General features: G+C 39.5%; 2 protein-coding genes across 2 annotated transcripts in view; both read left to right on the top strand.

Moving 5' to 3' along the window:
* The first annotated feature begins 1,172 nt into the window (after window positions 1–1,172).
* Window positions 1,173–25,812, top strand: part of BDKRB1 (bradykinin receptor B1) — a 32,290-nt gene continuing 7,650 nt past the window's right edge. The window contains exon 1 of the mRNA XM_068192489.1: window positions 1,173–1,443. The gene's annotated coding sequence lies outside the window, so the exon portion shown is untranslated. The remainder of the gene's footprint in view (window positions 1,444–25,812) is intronic.
* Window positions 1,341–23,918, top strand: BDKRB2 (bradykinin receptor B2). Its single transcript, XM_068192487.1, has 2 exons — window positions 1,341–1,443; window positions 21,386–23,918. Exon 2 carries the CDS (start codon window positions 21,388–21,390, stop codon window positions 22,528–22,530), a length of 1,143 nt encoding a protein of 380 aa, XP_068048588.1. The 5' UTR covers window positions 1,341–1,443; window positions 21,386–21,387; the 3' UTR covers window positions 22,531–23,918.

The following is a 25,812-nucleotide window of genomic DNA, read 5'->3' as shown; positions in this document are numbered from 1 at the left end:
GCCAGTTGAGTCCCTTCTATAAACACATATAATTTGTCTTAAAATCAAAGCAGAATTTTGAGACACTGTATTTGCAAAATTATGTTAATATTTAATATTAAATACATGACCATCCAAAAAGAACCAAAATCTAGAGGTAGTTGCAAAATTTTTATTCAAGTGCATAAGGAGTTAAAAAAAAAAAATAAATAAAAGCAGGTAGAATGAAGATCTTTGAGACTGTGAGTCTCAAGATTATACAACCAAACTGAAAATGGTGCAAAGAACTCAGGAACAGACCAGGGGCGGGTATTGCTGATAGAGCATGACTCAATTAGTTCCAATAACGACAGAAAATGTACCAAGCATACATTCTGACAGATTCTGATAAAAAGAAAGAAAAGTACTGGAAAGCAAAGCAGCGATTCCTGTCAGAATACACACCAAGGAAGTGTATTGCACTGGAACTGTAAATGACAAGCCAGTGGAGGGTGGGAGGCAGATATGTTCACTGGTAGATACCACCAGTCACAATATAATCAGCGTTTTTCCTGAACTGTTCACTTTCAGAATTAGAATTCAGTGGCAAAATAAGGGAGTGGACTGTTCTTTTCTCTGTTCAATCCCCCTTTGAATGAAGATATGTCCTTTGCTGGAATTAATGGTTGCCATTTCAGATTTCAGTTTAATTGCATAAATATTATAGGAGAACCAGCTATGCCTCTAATAAATGGTCTAAAATGAGTTCTCTGTTAATTATCTGACATCCAGAATAAAAGTCAATGTAGTAAGTAAAAAGGTATGCTCTGGTGTTTGGCTATAATTCTGATTCACATAGAGATTTCATCCACAGCCTTCAAGCAATTTTGGTCCAATAAATCTTTAAATGGCATTTGGATTCTGTATTTGTTCTCAGCAGGCCGAGTAGTCAGAGAGGAAGAGCCAGAGTGTCTTCCAGAATACAAATAGTAAATTCTTTCCCATGGAAAAAAAGATATTTTAGACTGTAAATGAGATATTTATCTCTTCTGTTTTAAAGATCCAAGTCCTCCAGAAATCTGGCTTGTTTAGCTCTAACACCAGTAAAATAAAAAATGTTCTTGTCATTACCCCAGTCAGGATAAGAGCTGTGTGTTTGTGCGTGCATGCTGTTGTACAAACACATGACTGTTTTATACACATACTGGGGAACATCAGTGTCTTAGCTGTGTTTGTGTTGTTTGCCACCCATACTAAAATATCAGAGGTCTTATAATGGATACAGTCGATAGACATTGTTTTTAAAATATAGTACGGGAGAAAATCCAGGAATATGATGTCATCAACAGAGCGATGAGTCTGCTGTGTTCAGGGAGGGGCAGTAAACCATAAGTTAGACTCATTCATACTAGAGAAGGAGCTGTTCCCAGAGACGTGTTGCACTTCACTCATTTGTATCTGCTCAGTGGTGAATTCTCAGTCAAGGTATGTTTTTTCACTTCTTTTTCATATGAAAAGTTCTTACTATTAAAATTCAGTGGGGTTTGTTGATTCTTGGAAACCACTTATTGAATTCTTAATATGTTTCTGGTTCAGTGACAAAAGAGCTGTTATTATTGTTCCAGAAAAATGGAGGAGAAAAATAATTTTTTTGCTAATGTGATTTTGTAACTTGTTGGGTTTTGCAGATCTATAATATTTACAGAAAAATGCTTTATTTCAAAGTGTCCAGTGTATCAAAGCCACAGGGTACTTCACCTGCCAAAAATACTGTCCCATGTACTGGAGGGTAAGGATTTCTCCTATCCAGATAACACTTCATGTCTGTGATCATACTATGGGCACCGTTTCTTTAATGTCACAAAAATAATCAGAAAGTACAAGCAACTAACTTTGGTTTTGGCTGAGAAATTACCTACAAAATTATAGAGAGAAACCAGAGCAATTTTTTTTCTGTACATACTGATAATTTTTTCTCTGTTTATTATTTTGATTGTAAACTTTATTGGGCAGGATGTAGAAGTGCATGTGTGTGTACCTTACACTGCTAATCTGTCTCATCTGCACTGATTCAATAGCAAAGGCTAAACCTTTGAAACTTTTACAAAGGAGAAAGGTTTTGGATGACATTTAAGCTACATTATTAGTTTCTTTTTTAAATCTATATACAAATAAAAAAATCAGTAGGAGCTTGACTTTTAAAGTTCTGATGAAAACAAAGAGCTTAGTTGTGGTATTGTAATTAGAATAACAAAAAAAAAAAGGTTGAAATATATGCTTTACTTTTAGCTATTCATTTTCTCAGTATCCTAAGCAGCCTTCTTAGTGTAATAATAGCAAATAGCCATAAAGCCAAAAGTGTTCAAATAGTTAACCATTAGAATTCTTCTTTTAATATTTCATTTGCAATCTTAGAGATGCCATCTCCTAAGACAGGGGTACCCTTTTATCTCAAACAGCTGTACATATTTTCTTGGAATCTAGAAGACAGTTATCTATGTAAGAGAAATATCTATTTTCACATATGAGTCTCTAGGACTGAAGTATCAGCATATTGAGTAAGATGAGTCATATAACTTCTATCTGGTAGTGTGCAATCATTAAGAAAAAAATTAAGAGAAGTGTCTTAGCACTCCAGGTTCATTCATAGACTTCCAAATATATTTGTCTTGTTTTCAGCGTGAATAGTGAAAACACAAACAGAAGGGATAAATACACCCAAGTTAATAAAGACCTTGGAATAGCAGATCAGAGACACCTCCAGAAAATCTTTGGCAGGTTTTCCATTGGGCCCCTGAGTACAGGCAAGAACAAGATTAATTGAGTTAGTCAGTCTTACCTGAACATTTTGTACTGACAATCTAACAAAAGAACCTCCTTTCCTACTGAGTTAGAGCTTCCTGAAATAAGCATCCCATCCTTGCACAGGAAAACAGCTTTAAAAATTCTTGTAGCTATTTAACATTTCAAGCATTTTCCCAGGCAGAAAACAATAGGAATTTGGGTGAATTTTAGGACATTCATTATGAAGACCCTAAAATTTATTGTTTAAGAATGGCCAGTGTTTGTTAATCTGTTTTTCATTAAAAGAAGGGTGTAAAAATCTCTTAGGCACTCAAATTCCACTGTTTTTAAAGTCACAGTAGGAAAAAAAAATCATATTACAAGCCTAGGAACACTTATCAGACAACAGAGCTTTGCTTTCAAAACAAATTCCTTCTCAGTAATTAAATCAACTGCAAAAGTACACCTGAACCTATTAGCAATGTTAATCAATGTAAAGTTAAAAAAAAAAAAAACACAGAGAAAAATGCCATTTAACTAAAACATCCACTTTTCTTTAAAATTATTCATAAGCCTTTTTCTCTTGTCACTGACAGTTTTTTAAACCTCCCTCTCAAGCATTTGATACAGATGAGTTTCCCCCCACCTCATCATCAAAAGGCGTATCTTCCTTCCTTCTTGCATTTAGCACTCTTCATACGTGGAGATGGAAAGTTCTGCCTGTGCCTGGCATCATGATGCCCAGTTGTAAAGGAACAAGGTACTTCAAAGTGGAGACAAGAGCTGTCCTCCGCCAGCCCTGTCTGGGTTTTAGTAACATGTAGCTGCTAGGGAATCACGCCCTGGAGCAGCCTTTGGGTGCTGACTCACAAACGGGAGGCAGGCACATGGCTGAGCCAGCTCCTGCCCTCAGCTGGGTGCCCTGAGCAGGGACAGAGGGAGGAGAGGGCATCCTGGTCCTGGGCCAGCCCCAAGGCAGGCTCAGCCGCAGGGGGAAAGCACAGAAGATGAGAGCAGTACTTTTAATTTGGGCCCCGCAAGTTGGCTTTGCACAGATCGAGCTGGAACTCTTGTGATCACCACAGTGGTGACACCTCGTTTACTTAGAAGCAAAGCTAATGAACTGGGACTGAGAGGCTCTGGTCATGGTCCAACAGCCCATGTAGGAGTTAAATACCAGAGAACAGGCACAAATGGGATACAGACCAGAGAAACACAAGGAGCAAAGTTGCCAGCTGAAAGCACTTATCTTCAGTCTGATGATAGGCAAGTCCAAAGCATGCAGACTCTGTGACAAAGCTGCTGTATCAAACTTTACCAAAATACTTCAGGACTTTTCATATTCTCTGAAGGGGTGGATTTGACTTACTTTTGCTGCTGTGCTATATTTAAGTCCCCTACATGTTAACTGCTCAACTTGATTCAGCAAGGTTGGGTTGGTTTGTGTGACCCCTGCAAACAAATCTGATCATCCAGTTTTGCAGATTCAGTAGTTTTGCACACTAAGGTATGCCAGAATAGTGATGGTATTGCAAAGACACCGCTCAGACTATGGTTAATTTGCAAAGAAGGGAGCTGTCAAAATGCAGAAATCCATTTTTCTCATTCATTTTATCTGAGATTACATTTAAATGCCACCAAAAAGTGAGTGATCCATGGTAGAGAGCCAGGTCTTTCTAACAGGATTTATGCATGCATGCCCAGAGGCAGAACTGGTCATAGATGCTTTTCCTCCTGCAGTATTCCTGCCTTAGCAGAAAGGAATAAGCCCTTTGGGACCAAACCCCAGTGTGGAGGTGTTCTGTCCCTTTGCCATGGTTGTAAGATTTCCTATCAGCTGTCTGACTGACTGAAGGGCTGCTGCTCTGAAGTATCATGGGTTACCAAAGAAGGACAGCAGGTCCCTCCACCCACACACATGGAGCACAGCAATGTGCCCCTTTCCTGATGTGAAGGATAAGCTCCCTACAAGTATGGGGCAGGCCAACAAACTGGAAGTGTTTCATCAGGTATCCTGAGCATTTTTAAGAAAAGAAACTGTTAAGCCTTCATAATGCAAAGTTGGGACTTAATCCTTAAACAAGTAGGACAACAGAAATAATGTAGTACTTGTTGCTAGATTTTGGCTCAGCTCTGCATGCACCTCTCACCTCATTCTACAGCAGTCTTTCCCTATAATGTCGTATTCTACACTCTGCATTATATTTGGATTCTGCTTAGATTAGAAGCTCCTTGAGGCACAGCCTGTTCCTGTGCTTGCAAGACTTTTGCACACTGATTATCCCCAAAGCCTCTGGCCATCAGTGTAACACAGACACTATGGCAGTGTCTCCAGAGCTGTGCTCCTGGTCCTACCTGCTAGACAACAGCAAACAGCTCACCAAGAAAACAAGCAGATGGAGGCAGAGAAAAAAGAGATACAAGTAACTGCACAGGCTAGATCCTCAGCTGGACTGAATGCTTGCAGTGCCCCCCAAATCAGCATCAGCAGAGTAATGACAGATTATAGAAGATAGGGTCTTATGGATATATCAGCAGATCTGAGCGACTTGCTCACTGGTAGCCTGCTTAATAAACATCATTGACATATCCTCTTGTCCTGGCCTCAGTCTCCAGAGGGAAAGGTCTGTGAAGGGCTGCTTGTCCTAGCTGTGAAATTAGGAGATTACAAAGAAATGTATGCCATATGTGTTCCTTTACCCATCACAACAGACAAACCCAGCTCTGGGACATGTAACATGCTCCAGGTCAAATTCTAGCCTTTGTAACTGTACAGCCTCAGTTCAACACTGAATTCAGACAATGGATCTTACAGTCAGCCTAGTGTCATCAGATTTTTTATCATAACAGTCTCATCTCTGCCTGATACCTGAGCTCAAGGATGAATTTTTTTTTATTTTATTTCTTCAGATTGAGTCATCTAACACAAACCCACCTGACACTGTTTGTACTCTGGGGAGCCCTCCCACATGCTCCTCATGCAGAATCCTGTTTTACCTGTTCAAGACCAGCTTGCAGATGGCTGTTCACCTTGGCATCACCTAGAAAAGTTTCCTGTGCCTGGTCCTACTAGTGCAGGGTGTGCACACAAGCCACTTTCTCCCTGAGTAAAGAGCAAAAGACCAGGCATAAGGTGTGAGGCACTGAAGGTGACCAGAAAGTGTCTGCTTTATGGAAATTCTGTCTCTTCTCTCTCTATACACAAACAGACATATATATGTATATGTATATGTATATACACTCACAAACACATATTTAGAATTATGGGAATCTTATCAGGGAAGTAAAATACATGTTCCTTTGCATATCCGTGCAGCCCTGTCCTACCCATTGCTAGGGGATGATCCTACATGGATGGAACCTCCATAACTTTCCTCCCAGATTTTTTATGTTGCACAAAACAACCATCAAACATTTTCATCAGACATGTCTGATGTGTGCATCAGTTAGGATCAAGAGACTAGCTACATTTTTAAATTTATTTTCCTTTGCCTGGGCAAGGATCTTTTTTTCTTCTCTCTGTTAATGCCAGAATTTCTAAGTTATGAGGAACTGGGACTATCTCTCATGGGCAGCTAAGTAACCAAAAGCAGTTATCTCCTTCCAAGCCTGTAATCTGTGTCAAGATTTGCAGTAAATAGCAAATTCAAATAAGACAAAGAATTTGGAATCACTATTTACCAGAACAAGGGAACCTCTTTTAAACTTAAGAACTTTCTACATAGCTGTATTTTTTTTCTTCTTCTCTGCAAGTTGCAAGTTCATTTTCAAAATTATACTAGTGCAATCTGACTAAAGCAGTCATAATGAATCAGACATGTATGCAGTTTTCTCATGAATGGCTGAGATATTGGCATCAGAAGTTTTAATTTATAACATACACATTTTTTGAAAAACAGCATGTGGAGGCAGGTCACATAAGACAACTCATCTTCTGATTATATCTTTCCTCTGAAAAACTTTTCTTTTTTTTTTTTTCTTTAGAATAGTCATCTTATAGCTCATAAATTCCAGTCAGCTGGGTCAGCAAAAGGGACATTTCCCAGAAGTAGAAGGAAGTAGAAGTAACAAAGTGGAGTCAGTTTTGTGTAAGTGTTTCCTGCAATGCTTTGGGAATGGTCTTTTTTGGAAATGTAAGAAGACAACAATTCATTTTCTTCTACAGAATAAATATATGTAGAAATATTTGTAGACTACAATAGATGTAGTCTACAAACTGGCATTTAAATCATGCTACAGCTCATGAATGTACAGTATGACACATCTGGAATTCCAGGCTTCTACTCTTTGCCTCATGTATTTCTACAGACAGGTTAAATAGTTTCTACTCCACACTTGTCTCTAGTTTCAAAAAAGAGTTCAATGTAATATATTCATAAAGTTTGCCTTAGAATAAATGTACTCTGGTCAAATAACTTCAAAGAATCAAAGAAAAGTTTAAACACAAGAATCAAAAAAATTCAGTTTTTGACCTGTTTTGAAGCTGGGTAAAATATGGATCCAAACTGTGTAAATTACCTAAGTTTTCTAACATTTTAAATGAAATTCCCAGATGAAGCTCCCATAAGCCTGACATATATCCAACATAGGCAAGAATCCTTATTCATTGTTTGGTTTGGAACCCTTTACCCTCTTGGGAAATTAAACCCCTCTTTTTCCCTTCTTTCCTTTCTTCCATTTCAACATTTATATTTATCCTTTTTCATCCTTCCTTCCTTCCCAACAGCAGCACTTCTTTTCTTCCTTTAGCAGTGTTATGTTCCCTTCCAGAACTCACATCCGCTCATTTTCCCTTCAGCCTGCTCCTGCCCTGACATCCTGCCGTGAGCCTCTGCTGCCTGCTGCAGAGAACTGTCGCCCACAATTCTGCACAGAGCTTTCTCCTCTACAGTGCCGACAAAAGTGATGGGTCACAAGGGCAACGGTGGCATGGTTAACTTAAATCAGGATATTTTTCAAAAAATTAACAAAGCTAGTCAGAAGACAACATTTCTGTTCCAGAGGAAAACTGGTGAAGGGTCTTGACATTTTTAACAAAAGCAAGAAAACAAGCCACAGAAGAAATGCACACACAGGGGATAAATCTGCCTCAGAATGGGAAGCACTGATAAGGGATTTTGAAAGAGGCATCTTCCTTCTTAAGCAAGTGCCTGAAGGATAAACTGTAGTGAATTGCGCTCTTGCAGTCTCTGGTTTTTGTGGTTTTTTTTCTTTTTTTGGAACTACTCCACTTTGTAAAGATATTAAACTCTTAGTTGGCCAGAGAGAGCAAGAGTGGATCTGGGTCACCTGCTAAACTGTAAGCAGTCAGTACATCTTGTCCTTTGTTCAAGATAAGAAATGACATCTTTAGAACATTTTCTGTTATATTACCCAAATCTTTTGTGAAAAATCTTTCTTTTAAAATCAGTTTCTTCAGAAATTTTCTGTTTTGATAGTCATTTTAATAGGAAAAGAAAATTCTCGTTCTCCAACACTTCAAAAACTATCTCCTACATAGCTGTAGTAATATGTGAGTTTAAGGTACCAGAAAATATGATCCAGCAACTGTAGCAGAGCAGAGGGGCAGAACCCTCTCCCTCACCCTGCTGCCCACTCTGCTTTGGATGCAGTCCAGAACACATTTGGCTTTCTGGGCTGCAGGTGAACATTGCTGGATCACATCCAGCCTCTCATCCACCAGAACCCCAAGTCCTCCTTGGCAGGGCTGCTCTCCATCCCAGCTTCTGTTGATATCAGGGATTGCCCCAGCCCAGAGGCAGCAGCCTGTGCTTGGCTTGTTGAAGTTTGTGTAGGCTCATCTCTCAAGCATCCCTTCCCTCTGGGTGGAATTCCTTCCCTCTGGATGGCATCCCTTCCCTCCAGTGTGTCAGCCACCTGCACCACACAACTTGGGTCATTGGCAAACAGGCTGAGGGTACACTTGATCCCCTGTCTGTGTCAAAGACAAATATATTAAACTTTATCTTTTTCTTAGCTTTGGGTACAATAGTCTTTGAAGGAGCTGTGGCATATACTAAGGGAATCTGTCTCTCTAACTAAATTGTTACCCTGTATTTTTTTGTTGGGTCTGACATTCTGGAAAGAGCAGATAGGACATATCTTCTTTGTGAACACCAGTGCTCAGAACCAATATATGCAGTGAAAAACAAACTGCCTGCACCAGGTTCCAGCAGGGCTTTGTCATTTCCTGTTGCTAACAAAGGTATAACAATAAATTAATACAAAATTTAATTTCAACACTGGCAAAGCATAAAAAGGCAAAATTAAAATGGTAATCCAGACACTGATTGTTGTAAATCAGCATTGTAAATCATACTACTTCTTAGCTGGAGAAGTGTCCTGAACCTTCTAGATCTCTCGGTGTTGAAAGTGATATCCATGTTTGGACAGTTCAATCACCAAATCCCTATCAGCATGTATTTGAACACTTAAGTTCTTATGGAGATAGAGTGTATTCCCACTAAAGAATTGTTGTCATTAGTTCCCCTGCATCTGCAGTAGAAAAATAGGCTCCATTTGGATTATATCTAATTTTCCTTTGCTGTTACTATCAAGATAATTGCCATACAGTTTGAAGTTCACTATATGTGAATTACATACCATTTCTAACAGGTACATCTGGTTTTGAGCTTTTCTCTACAATATATAGAGTATGTGGATTTCTAACTAAGCTATCTGAAAACTGACCTCTTTCCCTTCGCAAAAAATTAATGTACTGGCAAAGTGAGGAGCAGATACATGAAAATAATATGAAATGACTGTCCCAGCTGCTCAAGAAACAACAACGTAGGAGGATGTGTTTGACCTAGGAAGGACAAGGCAAAATGGCTTTCTGGAGTTTATCATTTAAGAAGTGAAGCACGCTATAGACTATGCTTTTCCTTGAGAAGGGAACGCACCGCTGCTTGCACTGCCACACTCTGATTTTAATTTTTAAAAGAATATGAAATTTAAAATAAACAAACAAAACCCTCAAATTCTTTAATAAAGACAACCTGTCATTTAGACAATGAGTATCATGTCACATTTATGTTGCTTCCATGACACAAATCAGTGATGCTAGGGACCATTCCCTGTGATGATCCACAAGAAAACCTATTCAGGAGGTTGAAATCTGAGTTTTTAGTTTAGTGTAGCTGTTGTCAGTAGTTCTAAATTAAACTAGGACCACTTTCAGAAATCCATGAATTAGAGGTGCTAACCTGAAAAAGTTGAGTAAATATAATCTCTTCTTAATTTCACCTGTTCAAAATTAAAGCTGTAATTTCACCTAAGCATTATATAGTTACAGTTAGATACTTTCTAGCCTGTTCTGTTTTCAGAGCCTGAAGTGCTCTTTGGAAACTGTGCCGTTACTCAGCAAAGCCGTCCATTTCACCCTCTGGTGAAAGGGATTGAGAAAACACAAGGCATTATTACTGATTTACAGGGAGGACAGATTCTGCCTGTGATGCCTTCTGTGCTAAGGACTCCACTGCTTGCACAGAGCCATCAGTATGTGGCTCAGCAATGACAAAAAGCAGTTGTGACTGAAACATGTCCAGCTGCTGGCAGGGATGACTGTGTAGCTGCAAATGTGGTTTTCAGATATAATGACAGGTTAATGACAGATATAGTGACAGGTTAAAATGTCTTTATGTTTTTGCTAATTACAGCAGAGTGAAATCATCAGTTACCTGCCTGATAAGAAATGAGGAAAGCAGTAGAATCAAAGAAATCATTATTAGACTTTGTGACAACAGCCAGTCAGCCACATATACTGTGAGCTTTTTTGGGAGCTCTTTGCTGTTGGAGACATTTGGGCTTTCCTCAAAGGCCACACCTGTGACAGACAGCGGTGAAAATGTGCAGGAAATGCTGCCTTATTGCAAATACATGACAACAGCGTAAATATTATAGTGGCTGCAGGCACTCAAGATAGCAAATCTCTTCTTTTTCCTAAATGGCTTCCAAAATGTCCTCAGGTGATAGAAGTAAAGTGCTTTCAGGGCACAGAGCCAGTTCATATGAAAGGCAAATCTCTCTATTAAATATTTAAAGCTCAGAGGGACCAATACTGAAAAATAGTATTAGGCCATTAGACCTTCACATTTTACATAGTTATGAGAACCTAATGCTGTTACCCAGGGAAAAGAGCAGTATTTCAATTGCTAAGAAAAAGGTGTGGCTAAACTGAGCTGAGGGGGTCTGGTGGGAATAATGCATCAAAGAGAAAAAGCTTTAAAGGACATCCACGTGCACGTCAGGGAGGGAGCCTTGAGTGGAGCTTTGTGCCCTGCTGAACAGCTTTTCTGTGCCTCCACTATAACAAGGCAAATAAAAGAGCATCACTAACTAATATTCTTGGGGAACTGATATGCTTCAGGACTCACAGCCTTTCCCTCTTACCATTCCACCTCACAGACTTTTCTAATAGTGTCTACTTCTCTCTGTAGGATATTCCTATTGTTCTCTGTAATGAAGATATCAAGCAGTTTATGTCACTGGCATGGTTCATCAGTGCTCTCCTGTCTTTCATACTGAGATCAAGACTGTAACCAAACTAGATGAACCCCAAGACCAGTTTTGAGAACCCACACTAGGCATGGCTCAGCTGCTCCAGCCTATGTCCCAAAAGCAATCATCAGCCAGGCGAAAATTCTCCTTTTTCTTTTCCAGTTTAGCTGGTTTTGGCCTGGTTCTTGCAATAGGTTTGAGCTATCTGGGTTTCAGGAAAGACTGTTTTCTAAAGCAGGAAATTCTCACTTTAAGAAATAAATATAATCTAAGTGCACAACCTACTCTTGATACAATCACTAGCATTTCATTTCTTTATCACTGTATACCTTAGCTATTCACTGGGCTCTGGGTATTGTCTGCCATTTGAGAGGCACACTGTACTCTTTGATACCATCAGACCTGCCATTTCACATGGTATCCTGCAGTGGATATTAAATTTGTCTCACAATGCTAGTGTGTTAAGCACTTAATTTTGTAGTGGTGAGGGGGTACTGCAATCTCTTGTCTACACTAGAGAATTCTTGTGGTGCCTGCAGAGCTCAGGGGAGTAGATACAACCACCTTTGACATTGTTCCAGCTTGCTAAATCTACATGTCATATTATAAAACTCAGAAAGTTTATAGTCCCTTATTTGTCTTTGTACTTCACTTAATTTGTGCAAGCTTTGTAGTCAGACACCCTGAGTGCAAGAGTCTTAAGGAACATGAAAGATTTCTGCCCCAGGACAAGATAGGGTTTCCCAGCACTTACTGACACCCAACAGGGAGCCCTGTGAGGTTCCTAGAGCCAAGGCATGTTCCTTTCACTGCTTTGGCACTGCTTTGGCTGCTTCTCTCACTGTACAAATGTGCAGCTTGGCTTGCAAGACAGTTCAGCCAGGGATGATATTATCAAGCTAGGCAGTGAACCAGCTAGGAACAGGAATAAATTATGTTAATATATATGTCAGCTTCTCAAGCATAAACTCTGCAAATCTTAAAAATGTAAGCAAACCACGATCTGATCATAGCTCCTGTTCGCAGGAGGCCTTCCAGCTAACAATAGAAAATACAAAACATCATTTTGACCAAATATGAAAATCAAGTAAACAGAACCCAAAAGATCACAAGTGAGACATGGCTGCAGACCTTAAGCTCAGTATTATGCTCAGAGCTTTCTGAAAGCAAATGCTAACTACAAATTTCAAGATAGCAGTATGCAAAAGTCGGCTGATCCAATATCACATACATGGGAGAACACAGAGAACTGATAAGACTCAGTGTCAGAACCATGATAAACACATGCATGGTCCTGACAGGGCTCACCCTATCTCTGAAAGAGCAGACATAGCCTGTCACTCCCCTAGCCCTAACCTGAACTCTAGGTGTGGGCTGAATCTTGCCCCATGCATGGTTCCCATGAAAACATTCTCAAAGATGAGTTCATGTGGATGACTGCTCTTCACTCCTGCAGTGCTTTTGCAGTCCCACTCCTACTGCAGCTCCTAGATTCTTTACTCTCCTGACACTAACATAAATGCTAGTTGTTGGTTGAGCTGTGGACAATGAGAACTCATGGTTAACCTTACCTGTTCTCATATGGGAAATGCCAAAATAACCTGCCAGCCTTGCAGAGTAAGCTTGTGGTCAGTTTTCTCCTGTTTGAATATTTTCTTCTCAGAAGTCAAAATATTTTGAGCAAACACAGTACAATACACACGGAAAAAGTGTGGATCCAGCTGTGACTTGTGTTGTGTAAGATTTATGTACTTTGCTGTTAGAGTCAGAAAGTTATCATCTTGGTTCAGGGACACCAGGCCATGGAGCCACATTAAGTCTAAGGTGGGTCCAATAAGATCAAATCCTGAAGAATTAAAGAGAAGAGCAGCAACTATTCCCAAGGAGGGGGAGAAGGAGTTGTGAGATTGACACTGTAAACCTCAAAACGGATGATATTTCAAAGGATGGAAGATTCAGATTCAATATTTATTTAAGTATCTGTACTAACTGAAAATAGCTTCATAAAGATAAATACTCTCAATCAATATTATTCAATAATTTTGTGGCCTCGAGGTATACAAGCATGTGAATCAATTTCCAGATTTCATTCCAAGTTAAACAGAGTAGAGGTTTGGAAATAGATCTTTCATCTGCCCAATGATTACAAAGAGAGGAACAAACTGACTTATATTTGTTTATCACTCAGATTTAAGACCTTCATATACTTCATTTCTTCATAGACATATACAGTCTTGAGAAAGCTAGAGATTGAAGGAGAAAATAACTCTGTAAACCAGAACAGCCTACTTTCTAAGCTTTTGAACAGCAGAAATTGAAATGTGAACTGGGAGGATGTGAAAGGCAGTGATACCTGTTTTCAGAGCACTTAGTTTTGGAATTAAACTTCTTTCTCTGCTCATGAACTAGAATTATAAAAGTGGCCAAGAAGCATAGGAAGTTCTACTTCAGAGTAGTTCTACTGTGTTTACTAATCCATCATGTACAAAAGAGAAGGGAAAAGCTGCACAGCATTAACATAATAGAAATCTTCAGGAAAACTAAATGCTAAACCAGATATTCAGGTCTAAATTTAACTTACGGAATTGTTGCTGTGAGCACATCACCATGAACATGTTTTGTATGTATCATATTTTCAGTTCTTGATGGCCCCACAGCTGCAGACCTCCTTTATTTTGTTGATAAACCCTCTCTAATATCAGCAGAGAGTCTATTGTTTATCGTCATATTTCATTCCTTCATCCAAGCTGTGCCTTGCTATGATATGTTTCATACCAACTCTAGAGCACTGTTCAATGGATTTGGCATTTGCTATTATTTATTTGCTTATAACCTTCCCTTTTGAATTTAATGATGCTTTGATGCAGCCTTTCTCTGCAAAAGGAATGTCCTCAAGATGTGTATCACCAACAGCAATGTTTTCCTGGATATTTTCTGCAGGCTGGGATCTGTGAAAGATTTCCATACCAGAGGAGTTACACAGCTCCAAAGAACAGCCCAGTGAGTTAATACCAGCAACAAAACTGCAACTAAACCTTTATGGCAAGAATGCTCCATCTAGTCCTTATGCTCACCACTGACCGGGTGTGCCCATGTAGCCTTGTAACAGCCTAGCTGAGAAATTTTCACAGGAGACACTGAATCCACTCACTTTTGTAAAGTAATCTTAGTAAAATCACTGCTTATTTATTACAATAGCACACGGCATTTATAAATATTACAATGGGAGTGATAGGTGATCAGAGCTGCCCATGGCAGGGGGGTGGAACTGGATGATCTTTAAGGCCCCTTACAACCCAAGACATTCTATGATTCTATGATTTTGTTGTTGGCCTTAATCCAACTGGAAGTTTCCTTTATTAGCACAAGACGTGCAAATTAAGGATTTTAGGATAATGTGGGTTGGAAGGTCAGTAGGCCAACCTCTTGCTCAAAGCTCGGTGAGCTACAAAATCAAACTATGCTTCTCTGAGCTTTTCCAACTGGGTCTTTGAAACTTCTGAGGATTACAAGGCTGAAATTTAATGATTTAGTGGCTGGAGATACTTGCAGATTCTGTGTTTTGACCTGAACAGCCTCTAATGTTGAAAGTATTATTTCTTACTTCAGATTAAATAGAATTCTTGTAATAAATCTGCTCTTTCAGAATGACAGCAAAATCCAGCATTGGTGACATTTGAAATGTTTTGGAGGTCATCTTAATTGAAAAATTTCTAAAATATTGATGTCAGCAAGCCAAAGGTCAAACATGGACTAACTCAAACATCATCACCAAATCTGGACTAAATCAACACTTTATAGTGAGATGAGCCCTTTCCCCATACAAAGTTCCTGTGATCAGGACAGTACTTCTCTCTGAACCGGTTCACATTTTTCTTCCCCTTCCAGTTCTCATCACAGTCCAGCCATGCTGTTCTTCTCCATTTCAGTTATAACTACTTTCCACAGAGATAATATCTTTTGTCAGAGTCATCACAGTTATTGACTGGCTTGTATAAAGAGCAATAAAAAATAACATATCAGATTTCTAAAGGTAAAAAGTATCGGATTCTTTTTTTAGGAAATTGTAACTCTGGAAAATTTAAAGTAAGAATATTCAAAATTTCCATTTGGGAAAAAAATACATTATGCATTGCACTTGACTAGATTTCTGCTCTTTCCACACCTTTCTTTAGCTGGAATTGAGTGGCTTCATCTCTCACACAGGGAGAAAAATTGGTGGCCTCGTCTCACCTTAGTTTCATTGTTATTGAAATAACTGCTTTAACAGAACAACTTTTTCCCCCGTCTTTCTTAACATAGTTGATGTAGATCCCTTTAATGGTAACTGCAGAGCAATAGTTTCTTTCCATGGTGTGCTTCAAGCTTACACAACAAATAATATCTAAAAATTACACTTTTGAGAGGTAGCTCCTCTGTATGTTTTCTTTGCTGCCTTAATTTTCTGACAAACTACAGAGCTGATTTGTGTTAAAAAGAATTTTTTCTTTTACAAGGTTATTTTTGTCCCAGGCGAGTTCCTGAATCTGGTTCAACATGAAGCTTCATGAACTGCAAGGGCAGCCATAAGGTAAAAGGGACAGTGAAGAGTAAATGAAAAGCAGGAAAACTTTAAGTTAACATTGCCACAGAAAGCGTCCCCTGATCTACAACCCCAAATGTTGTAAAACCCATTAGAGATTCATTATACAAACACTGGAAATTAAAAATTAATGCTGTGGGATCTGTAAAATCACAACGTTTGAGGAATGTTTCCCACACTTCCTCTACCTCTCCAAAATAAGTAATGCCTCCACAGTAACACAATTAAAAGGACTTAAAAGGACATTCAGAGAATGTTTCAGAACATGTTTCAGAGATGCTACAAGAGTGATATAATTTTACCTTCCAGTATTCATCCAGCTAAAGATACAAAGCAAACCCATTCTGAAGCCAAAGAGAGGGGTATGAGCAGTCACAGTGGGCTTGGATTAGGTGGAAACAAAAGTCTCTGTGAACTGGGGATAGATGACAAAGGTGATTTATTTTCAGGAGTAAAGATCACAAGGAGACCAAGTTGAAATTGAAGCTTTGAAAATAAACCTTATGGAGAAGGTATAGAATTTATAAACAGGGTGGGTTGCCTGTATTTTTGTTGATACTAAATTCTGAATGCAAGAGTCCACCACTGAAGCTCAGTCTTCCAGCACACCTTTGGCTTCTTGCTGAGCAATGCCTCTGCTTATGCCATCCTATCAAATGTGCTTCAGGCCTGCTAGACCTGTCAGTATGGCTAGAGGAGAAATTATGCATTGAGTTTGTTTTGTTATAATCTATTACTAAACAAAAATCTCCTTTCCCCCACAAATAGACATTGTCCTGGAAGCAAGTCCTCCAAAGCTGTTAAAATTAAACCTCTCTCTCCTTGGCCAGCAAATCCCTGTCTGATGGTCACAAAGGTGGCAGTTTAAAGGACATCACTACAGCCTCCTAACAACATGCTGTGTCTATCAGGTTTACACTCCAAGCTCCTGAGGACAGCAGTGGTACTTGCATGGAGTCAGCAGGACTTCCAGGCTTCCTTGCACGGACCACACTGCAAAAGACTCCCTTACCTACAGCAGCTTTTGAACTCCTGCTCTTTCCCACTTCAATCACAGCAGATCTGTCAGGCAAATACCCTTTTTCTTCTTATGGTTCTGGCAGCTCCCATGTTCCATTGACTGTAGCTTTTATATTAGCATGAAGAAGCAAGGCTGCCTGGCAAATAGGCACCACCAGGCGACACTTGGCTGTCCAATCTGGGCTCAGAGATGTTCAGGAGGACAAACTCACACAAAAAATTCAAAGTGTCAAAGCAAGCTGGGCTCTGCAGAGAAACAGGGAGCCAGAGAAGAGGCTGGGGCAGCCCTTGCTATTTCTTTCTGCAGCTAACATATCTTCTAAAATATGAGCATGCCAGAAGTCAGCCAGTGCCTTTCAGTTTGCAGCCACTCATTCAAACCCGTATTTTTGCTCCCCGCTTTTTCTCTCCTCTGTGCCACTGACCCCCAGCTGTACATGGAGTTCTATGTATGTGTGGCAAGCCAGCTGTTTGTCTCTGAAAACACTTTTGGCTACTGACAGCACCTAAAGCAAACCAGGTAATTGTAAAATTCTGCTAGGGATGCTACAGTCTGGGTGTCATACCTATCCTTCACACAGTCTTGCTAAGAAATCCCTGAAATAAATGGAAAATAAGGCTGCTTTCTAGGCAACTTTCATCATGGATGATCATCCATCAGAGAAATTCCCCATTTGGAGAAGACTAGTGAGGCCTTGAGCCCATTCCATCTTTTGTCCTTGCAAATTCTAATTTGTATAGGAAATTCTATTCTCTGTATAGGAAAACATCAGGACTGTGTACCTATGCTTTTTAATATTCTGTCTTTTGTTCTAGCAAACAACATTATAACAGTTAACATCATAACAGCATTTATCTGTTTCAGGCTCCACCTTTTCTCTCTGAGGACTAAATTAGCAAGGTTAATATTATGACAATCTCAGAATATACTAATTACAAATTTCACACCTTGTTTCTGCAAAACATGTAATCAGCAAAGTCACAACAGCTGTAAAATATGTTACAAAGTCTCTCTCTTACTCCCACAGAGTAGATTAGTGCAGGTGACATTGAAATAACCTGAACTCATTACACATTTCAGAACTTGTCCTTGTATAACACATGACTAAGACCATCATGAGACATTTAGTTATTCACTGTATGAAAATGTTTAACATAATAACAAGGAAAGATTAACACCAGTGGCAATACTAATAGAGTCGTGAGTTCAGTAGCTGTAGGGCTTCATCCAGACCCAAAAGAGATGGTGAAAAACATTCACCTGAAGCAGCATATCCCATCTGGGGAGTAAAGCTGTGCCAGAGCTTGCATTAACTCAGTAGCAGCATTATCTGAGCTCTGACCTTTTTTCCCCTATCCTTCCATTCCTTAGCTCATATCTCTTGATCCTAAGGGGACTTTTTGTTCCAATTGAACATATTCCCCTCCTTTTCTTTCAAGAACTTCTGTAGGCCCCAGCACGTATTGCTGTAACATGGAGATTTCCCCTCCACATTCTAGGATTAACCACTCTGCTGCACTCTAGGTGCTATCCTTGGCTTGCTGATTAACCCATGCCTGTCTTCTGGCATGCTCCCTCCAGTGCTGTGTGGGTCAGACCTTGAACAGCAGGACATCCCAGGAGTTTGGCAGGATACTCCAAGGTGCCCTGGTGACTGCCCAGCCCCGAGAGTTTCAGGCTATGGCACTGGTGACCACCACGTTTTTGGAGCCTTCTCCACCTGCCTGTAAGGGCAAGCCAACAGCTGATCAACCCCTTCTTCTCAGTCCCTCTGCAAGGGTTCCTCGTTTGCAGCATTGGCAGGATCCTGCCAATAGCCAAAGAACAGCCATGAGCCAACCCCAGAGCCCTCCTGCCTTGGTGAGGGTGGTGACTACAAGAGGCACAGGACTGGTTGCCACCAACACTTCCAGCCCATGACTGCCTCCCACACAGGGCACCCTGAAACACCCTCCATCAAAACCTTGTCATTTGTTCCCAGTGCTAATAAAAAAAATACTCCAGAACATGAGATAATAACTGACAGTGGGTTTTATAGCCTGCCAAGGAGGAGGCAACTCACAACAGGATGTGAACTCCATCAGGTTCAAATTTAGTCCCCAGAGGGGTCCCTCAGAATCAGTAATGATGGATTACTTCAGCTGGGCAGTATTTCAATCAAGACTGCCACATGAAATCTTATTGAAAGTCCCTGCTGAGATATGAGGCTTGTCTTGCATTGCACAAAAAGTATTTGTAGAGAATGTGAGAAAGGATCACATTTATTTTCACCAAAATATGACAAGAAAACAGCAAATCACTGCCTTCTGTAAGCTGTGGCTTTGTCAAACATAATTTATTCAGCAATCACATACTTTAAATGAGTCTCCTGTACAGTATAGAATAGCATCAAGCACATCTTTTTACCCTAAACATTAGGGCTTGTAAATTGATAATCAGCACATTTAACTTGTTCACTCCCCTGTTTTTAGCAATGCATTATGGAAGTACTTGAGCTAAGGACCAAGGAGGCAGGTTGCCAGAAGCCCCATGTCATGGACTTGGTGACATCCTAACTAGTCCCTTCACGCTGTTCCTTGACCACAGTAATATGATATAACTAACTTATTTTAAAGTATTCTAGGTCTTTCCCTTCTAAAACCAAAATCTGAAAGAGATTAATTGTAGAGAAAATACAGATAAATCAACATGCAGTTTTGGAGCTGCTATGTGCTGTAAATTGAATTCTGTAAATTAATGTAATGAGGGAAAATCCTAGGAAAAGCCAACACAACCTTTATGACCACTCTCTGAATTACTAATGCTCATCTTATTAAAAATGTGTATACATCCAACCTCAAAGTGTAAAATAATGCACTTAGGTTTTTTTCTGCTGGTTTATAGCCTACTACGAACAGAAGAAACAGTTTCTGATAATTGCATCAAGCAACAGAACTTCTCTATTCTCAGATGACCTCTTGTTGGCCATCCATTAGTATTTCACTTCCTATGTGTTTTTACAGTGAAAAGTGCCAGCACAGAAAGAAAGGGAGACTTGAAACTGCTGTTTGCAATTTGTTAGTGATAGCTCTCACATCCACACAAGCTGGGCTTTGAGATGTTTAAGTGCTACAGTGTTTTATTAACACAAAGTACACAAAATATGGCAATCATTTTTCATCAATTCTGCAACAAATAGCCAAATTTCTGTATGCATATTAAGCACTGATACTTACCAGCTAACAGTACCAGCAACCAGAAAACAAATGAGAGCCCTCATCCTTTCAGGAATTGCAAGTGTGTCCCTTTTCACTGCCAACTTACCAGCTGAAAAAGACAAATGTCTTAATTAAAAATACATTTGAAAATCTTCCAATCAAATGATAATATACACAGTGGTTATTATAAAGACCTGAAAAAAGACAAACAGTATTTCTGTCACTCAATCCAGAGATTTATATATCTACAGATCTGGGAAGCCAATCTTGCATTTGAATAATATCTCAGCATTCATTATCCAAGAACACAACAACAAGAAAACACAGTTAACATTTTATCAGTAGTGAATGATGCTGCACACTCAACTTCTGTTTGGTTCTAGTAACTTTTAAGTACACATCTGACATTTCTGCCTGTAAATAGCTCCCTGTACGATCCCAGGCTGTTCTGATCTGCAGAATGTTTACAGTGTTCTGATTTTCAGACTGTGCTCTTGCACCCAAGCTGGCTGACTGCAGACAGGCCCTGGCTTATAGGATGGCCACTGTCTCTACCAGATTGCCAGCCCACCCACTGTGCACCTCTTAAAACTGAGCTTCCTCATGAAGGTTGTACCATTTATCTCTACAGAGACTTGGCTGCAGAAAGAGACTGTAACACAGAGACAGAAATGCCCAGACAATTTCAGTGAGAAGCTGAGAAAGGCACACTGCTGGCAAACACTGATCCCTCAGTGTTCTCAATGCAAACTAGAGCTGCAAACTAAGTGTCTGTTCATTGTACAGTATAACATTTGGGAAAATATATGGTGTTCCTTGAGGAGGAAGCACCACTGAATTCCACTCAATTCTTGCTCTACTGGGGAGGGTGTAAAATGTTGCAGGATGTGACACAGAACTAGCAGCTTTATCATGAGCAACCTGAGACACAAAGTACACCTGTACTTTAGGAGACCATGGCTAATGAAATAAAAAGATAAGAAGACAAACTAATGGTGAACATCCTCAAAGAATTAACAAACACTTGCTGCAGCTCAGTTCTAGCAAATAAAGGCTTCTAAACGTTCTCTTCAGTTAACCCATTCATAACAATATCTCTTGTTGCTACATCCCCTCTGTTTTGCTTGCCTAAAATTGGTCCAGGCAGTCCATAGCAATGCAGTCTGTAAAACATTCTACAGACACACCCAGTGTCTATGAGAAGCAACCCAGGGAGCTGTAAGCCTGTTCAAAAGCTATGCTTCAAGGACTTTAGGAAAAGAAAAAGACGGCTTTTCTTATTGTGCCTTTTGCAGCAATGAGCTAGATCTAGCAATCTCATGTCACCTATTTTTCTCTTCACAGAAATGGTTTCCATCACAACTGAAAATGTTACACAACTGTACAACATGACCACCCAGGAGCTTACAGTCAGTCCAGAATATTTCCACAATAATTCAGGAGTGCATCAGATAGATCAATATGAATGTGTTAGTGCAGATGTATGGAAATGGCTACAGGATTTTCAGCCTGGATTTCTCTGGTTTATATTTATTCTGGGATCAATAGAAAATTCCTTTGTGCTCACCGTCCTGTGTTTCCACAAGAGTAGCTGCACAGTGGCTGAAATTTACTTAGCAAACATGGCATTTGCTGACCTAATGTTGGTCTGTACTTTACCTTTCTGGGCCATTAATATTTCTAATAATTTTCATTGGCCTTTTGGCCAGTTTCTCTGTAAAGCCATCAACATTATGAGTTACATGAACTTATATTCTAGCATTTATTTCCTGACACTAGTGAGCATTGATCGCTACCTGGCCTTGGTGAAAACCATGTCTCTTGGGCGGATGAGACGAACTGTCTGTGCCAAATGGAATTGTTTTGTGATTTGGACATGTGCACTGCTCATGTGTTCACCCACAATGATGTTTCGAAATTTGCGTTATTTTAAAGAGTACAACATCACAGCCTGTGTTCTTCTTTACCCAGCTAGCTACTGGGAGCCCACAAACAACTGCTTGCTCAATGTTGTGGGGTTTGTGATCCCATTCTGTGTAATTACCTATTGCACTGTGCAAATCATCAAAGCCTTACGAAGCAGTGAGCTACGAAAAATGAAGGTAGTCCAGACAGAGAAGAGAGCCACCATGCTGATCTTTGCTGTGCTCCTGCTGTTCATCATTTGCTGGCTTCCATTCCAGATCAGCACAGCCATCGACACAATCCGTTACTTCTCACCCACTCTCAAATGCCTGGAAGACATCAATGACATACTGACCCAGATAGCCACATACTGCTCCTTTAGCAACAGCTGCCTGAACCCAGTTTTGTATGTGATTGTTGGGAAAAACTTCCAGAAGAAGGCTGTGGAATTCTACAAGGACTTGTTCACAAAAAGGTGCAGAAAACTACAGTCTGTGCAGATAGAAAGCTCCCTGGACACTTTAAGAACTTCCATTTCAAGTGAATACCCAAGGAAAAAGTCTGTTTTGTCATTACCCCAATAGCATAATTTTAGGAAATCCTTAAAGAAAGAAAGCCTTCTAACATATCAGTCTCCACTCATATCCATCTGCTATGGGTCCACAGAGAAAACATGTGGTAGCGTTCATTACGTGAGGGAAAAGAGTGTTTTGATCTTAATGGAAATTCCATAAAAACACCTGCTTCTAATGTTATTGGATGTTTTTCGTGACTGAATCCTATTTTGTAGCTTTCTTACATTTTCATGGCTGAATGATACTCGGCACATGTATCACTTGGAATGTTTTTCTAAGGTATACATACAATTCTCCAAACAGATCCCCAGTACAGAAGCAATTGTCAGGATTGTGCAGCTATGTATGGTACCCATAATAGTGTGTTAGATAAGGTTTTTGATCTGGGAGAGGCTTGTATTTGAGTAAGCTCTGTTAAGTGAATCCTGTAGGATGCATTTTTAGATGTGTCCATCTTTTGGGCTTTTAACTTCTCTCTTCAGTCATCTGAAACGATCCGATTTTTTCATTGACAAGGGGTGCCTTTTGGTACCTGCTCCAGTTAGTTACAAATTTACATGAGCAAGTACATATGAAAAGTAGCTGAAAAAAAGGTAAAGCAGTAGTGGAAGGGAACTTGCACCCACCTGCATGAAGTTAGCTGAGTTTTCTTTGTAGAAGATTCTTTACCCCTTCTACCTTGGAGTGAAAGCATTCACTTACTCCTTTTGAGTGAGCAAATCCTATTTATATTCATGCTCGCACTTCAGCTCAGAGACTGGGGTTTTTGGTATTCACAAAGCATAATTAATGTAATTCGATGGATATATAAAATCTCAGCACAACTGGTATAATCTCACAAACAGAAGAAACTGAGAATACGAAGGAGAGCATCACCTAACTACATTAGAAATCTAACTGAAGATAACAGGGGTCTTGAAAGCTCAGAGTATTCAAGAATGGCCTTTTCAGATTCTAGTAATACCTACATTTTATTTTAGAGATAATCTGTGAGATTTTAATACAAGATAGCTTTTCCCCAGTTGGACTGTATTTTCTGAGCTAAGTTGATTATACACATAAAGAAACTCATAATGTACTGAATTGTCTGTATGCACTTTAACCTCTAGGAACCTTGATCAAAACTGAGTGGAAGATATGTAAGATATGCTGAAACTAGCAGTCTTTATTCTTTTCAAAGCACTTAAGGTTACAGCTTCTAAAGCTACCAAGGGAAAGGGAGTTTGGTGACATGAGTAAACTCAGATGGCAACTACATGGTTTTTATCCGTCAGAGCTTGAATGGAGCAATAAAGTTCATTTAAGATGGAAAATTTGTATTAAACCTTCAAATAACTAAACCACAAAATATAACTGTGCAGATGTGATTTAAAAACTAAGAGATTTAGATCACTGTATATGATAAGCCAGTATAATCCTATGTCATAAATAATCTATTGCTCATCCTTTTCATTGTCTGAAGCAATGGGGACATCTATGATGAAACACTGCAAGGCTTTCTGTTATATCCAGTGTTATCATACTGTCTCATCCATGAGCACGATGTTCATGCAAGCCTTACATGAAAGGAAATCTATACAGAGGTTACTGAGGCAACAGAAGTTATTTTTGAGTATTTGGTACTGAGTAGTAAAATATAAAAATGTTAATATCACATTAATTTAAATAATGTAAATATATAGGCACATTTTTTTTTCTATGCAGTAAGCATGTACAAAAGGAAATAAAGTACTTTGAGAAATGAGATTTCCTGGCACTTTCTTCTCTAGCCTGTATCCTCTTACTTAGGAATGATTTGTCAAAAGTTCAACTGTTCCAGATGCTTACTTGGCTTCCTGGTACACCAAAAGAAAGTGAGCTGAAGCAACACGTTTTAGCTACTTTGAGATCTTTCGTTTCAGGGCTGAGTGCTGTTGACCACCCTTGGTCCCTTTGGAAGTTTAAATCAGAATTAAGGCAGATAAGGGTACTGAAATATTTCCGATAGCTTTTCTCTGCCTGCTGATAGATCAAGGTCCTTTGCAGACGCCAGCAACAATGGAAAGTCCCTGCAGCTGCTTCTGCACATCACAGAACAGACAGTGTCAGCTCACAAAAGGTTTCATTCCCATTTTACTGACTCTTCAGTGTGATGACACGTTTGTGGTATTCACATGCACCATTTATACACGCAATAAAAAACCCCAAGAATTAAAGTGTAACATCCAAGCTACATCTGACCTACTGACAGTTTCTAGTCACACTTGGCTCGGTTCTGTTCTTACAGAAACATGACAAAATATGAGAAGGATTTTTGGTAAAATGAAGTCAGACTTTGTCCTGATAACTTCAGAGCTGAAGATGGCAAACAGTAATCATATCTTTGTATTCTTCTTTATCCTGTCCCCCTCTTACCTCTGCTCCCATCTTCTCTTTTACTGAGGCTGCCACAACTGTTCTCAAGACCAAGCAAAGAGCTGACCCCCCCATTCAGTCTGACAGAGGTGGGAACCGTGGCCAGAGGAATGGCAAGGATATCAACAGCCAGATGATATTTCTGGCCTTCAGCATTTACAGGCAGGAATTATTCTCATCTCTCCACTCTCTCATTTTTCGTGTGGATTATTGTCTTCACTTGAAAAATTAAGAGTTTAAGAGCTGTTACACAAGCCACAGGTGGTCACTGCAGACAAGAGAAAGTTGCTCTTTTTTACATAGGGTTTCAGTGGAGGAGTTGGGATCTTGATTCAGGTCTCCCAAATCCCTAAGCAGTCTTTAGCCATTGAATCAGCTTTCCATTCCATTCAACCTATATTGGCTCCTTCATATTTTGCTGTTTCAAGCTCTGTAAACTGTAGTTAGCAGGGTTTGATCATTACCACACTGTGGTGGTACCAGCATAATTCTTTGAGAATTGTAAATAACTGCACCAGAGTTTAAGTTCTCCTTAGCAATCTCTATAGTATATATGAAGAAATCCAACAAAGCTGAACAAAGAGCTTTACCTCAAAAGGTCATATCAAAGACCTTCTCTGCTGTTACAGAACAGATGAACAGTTATAGCAGATAATTAGGCTGATTTGCCAAACATTTCAATAAAGAAAATCAAATCATTAAAACATACTGATCCAAAAAGATATTTTGTCCCAGTCATTAAAGGCTCCATCCATCTTAAAAGGAAGATTTTTAATGGCTGAACTGTTGGACCAAGAGCCAGAACTCTGGACACCTTTGGGATTTTTGGCATTTGTCTACCTTGTAATGTGTGTGATAATTAAGCAAAGATTCTTACCTCTAAGTTCAACATGTTTA

Source organism: Anomalospiza imberbis, chromosome 6 (assembly GCF_031753505.1).
Source record: "Anomalospiza imberbis isolate Cuckoo-Finch-1a 21T00152 chromosome 6, ASM3175350v1, whole genome shotgun sequence".
Classification (NCBI taxonomy): Eukaryota; Metazoa; Chordata; class Aves; order Passeriformes; family Viduidae; genus Anomalospiza; species Anomalospiza imberbis.
This window is presented reverse-complemented; position numbering and strand designations above follow the sequence as displayed.

Bases quoted from the DNA above. Each gene is read 5' to 3' on its own strand.
- BDKRB2 (XM_068192487.1), top strand. From the start codon at position 21,388: ATGGTTTCCATCACAACTGAAAATGTTACACAACTGTACAACATGACC.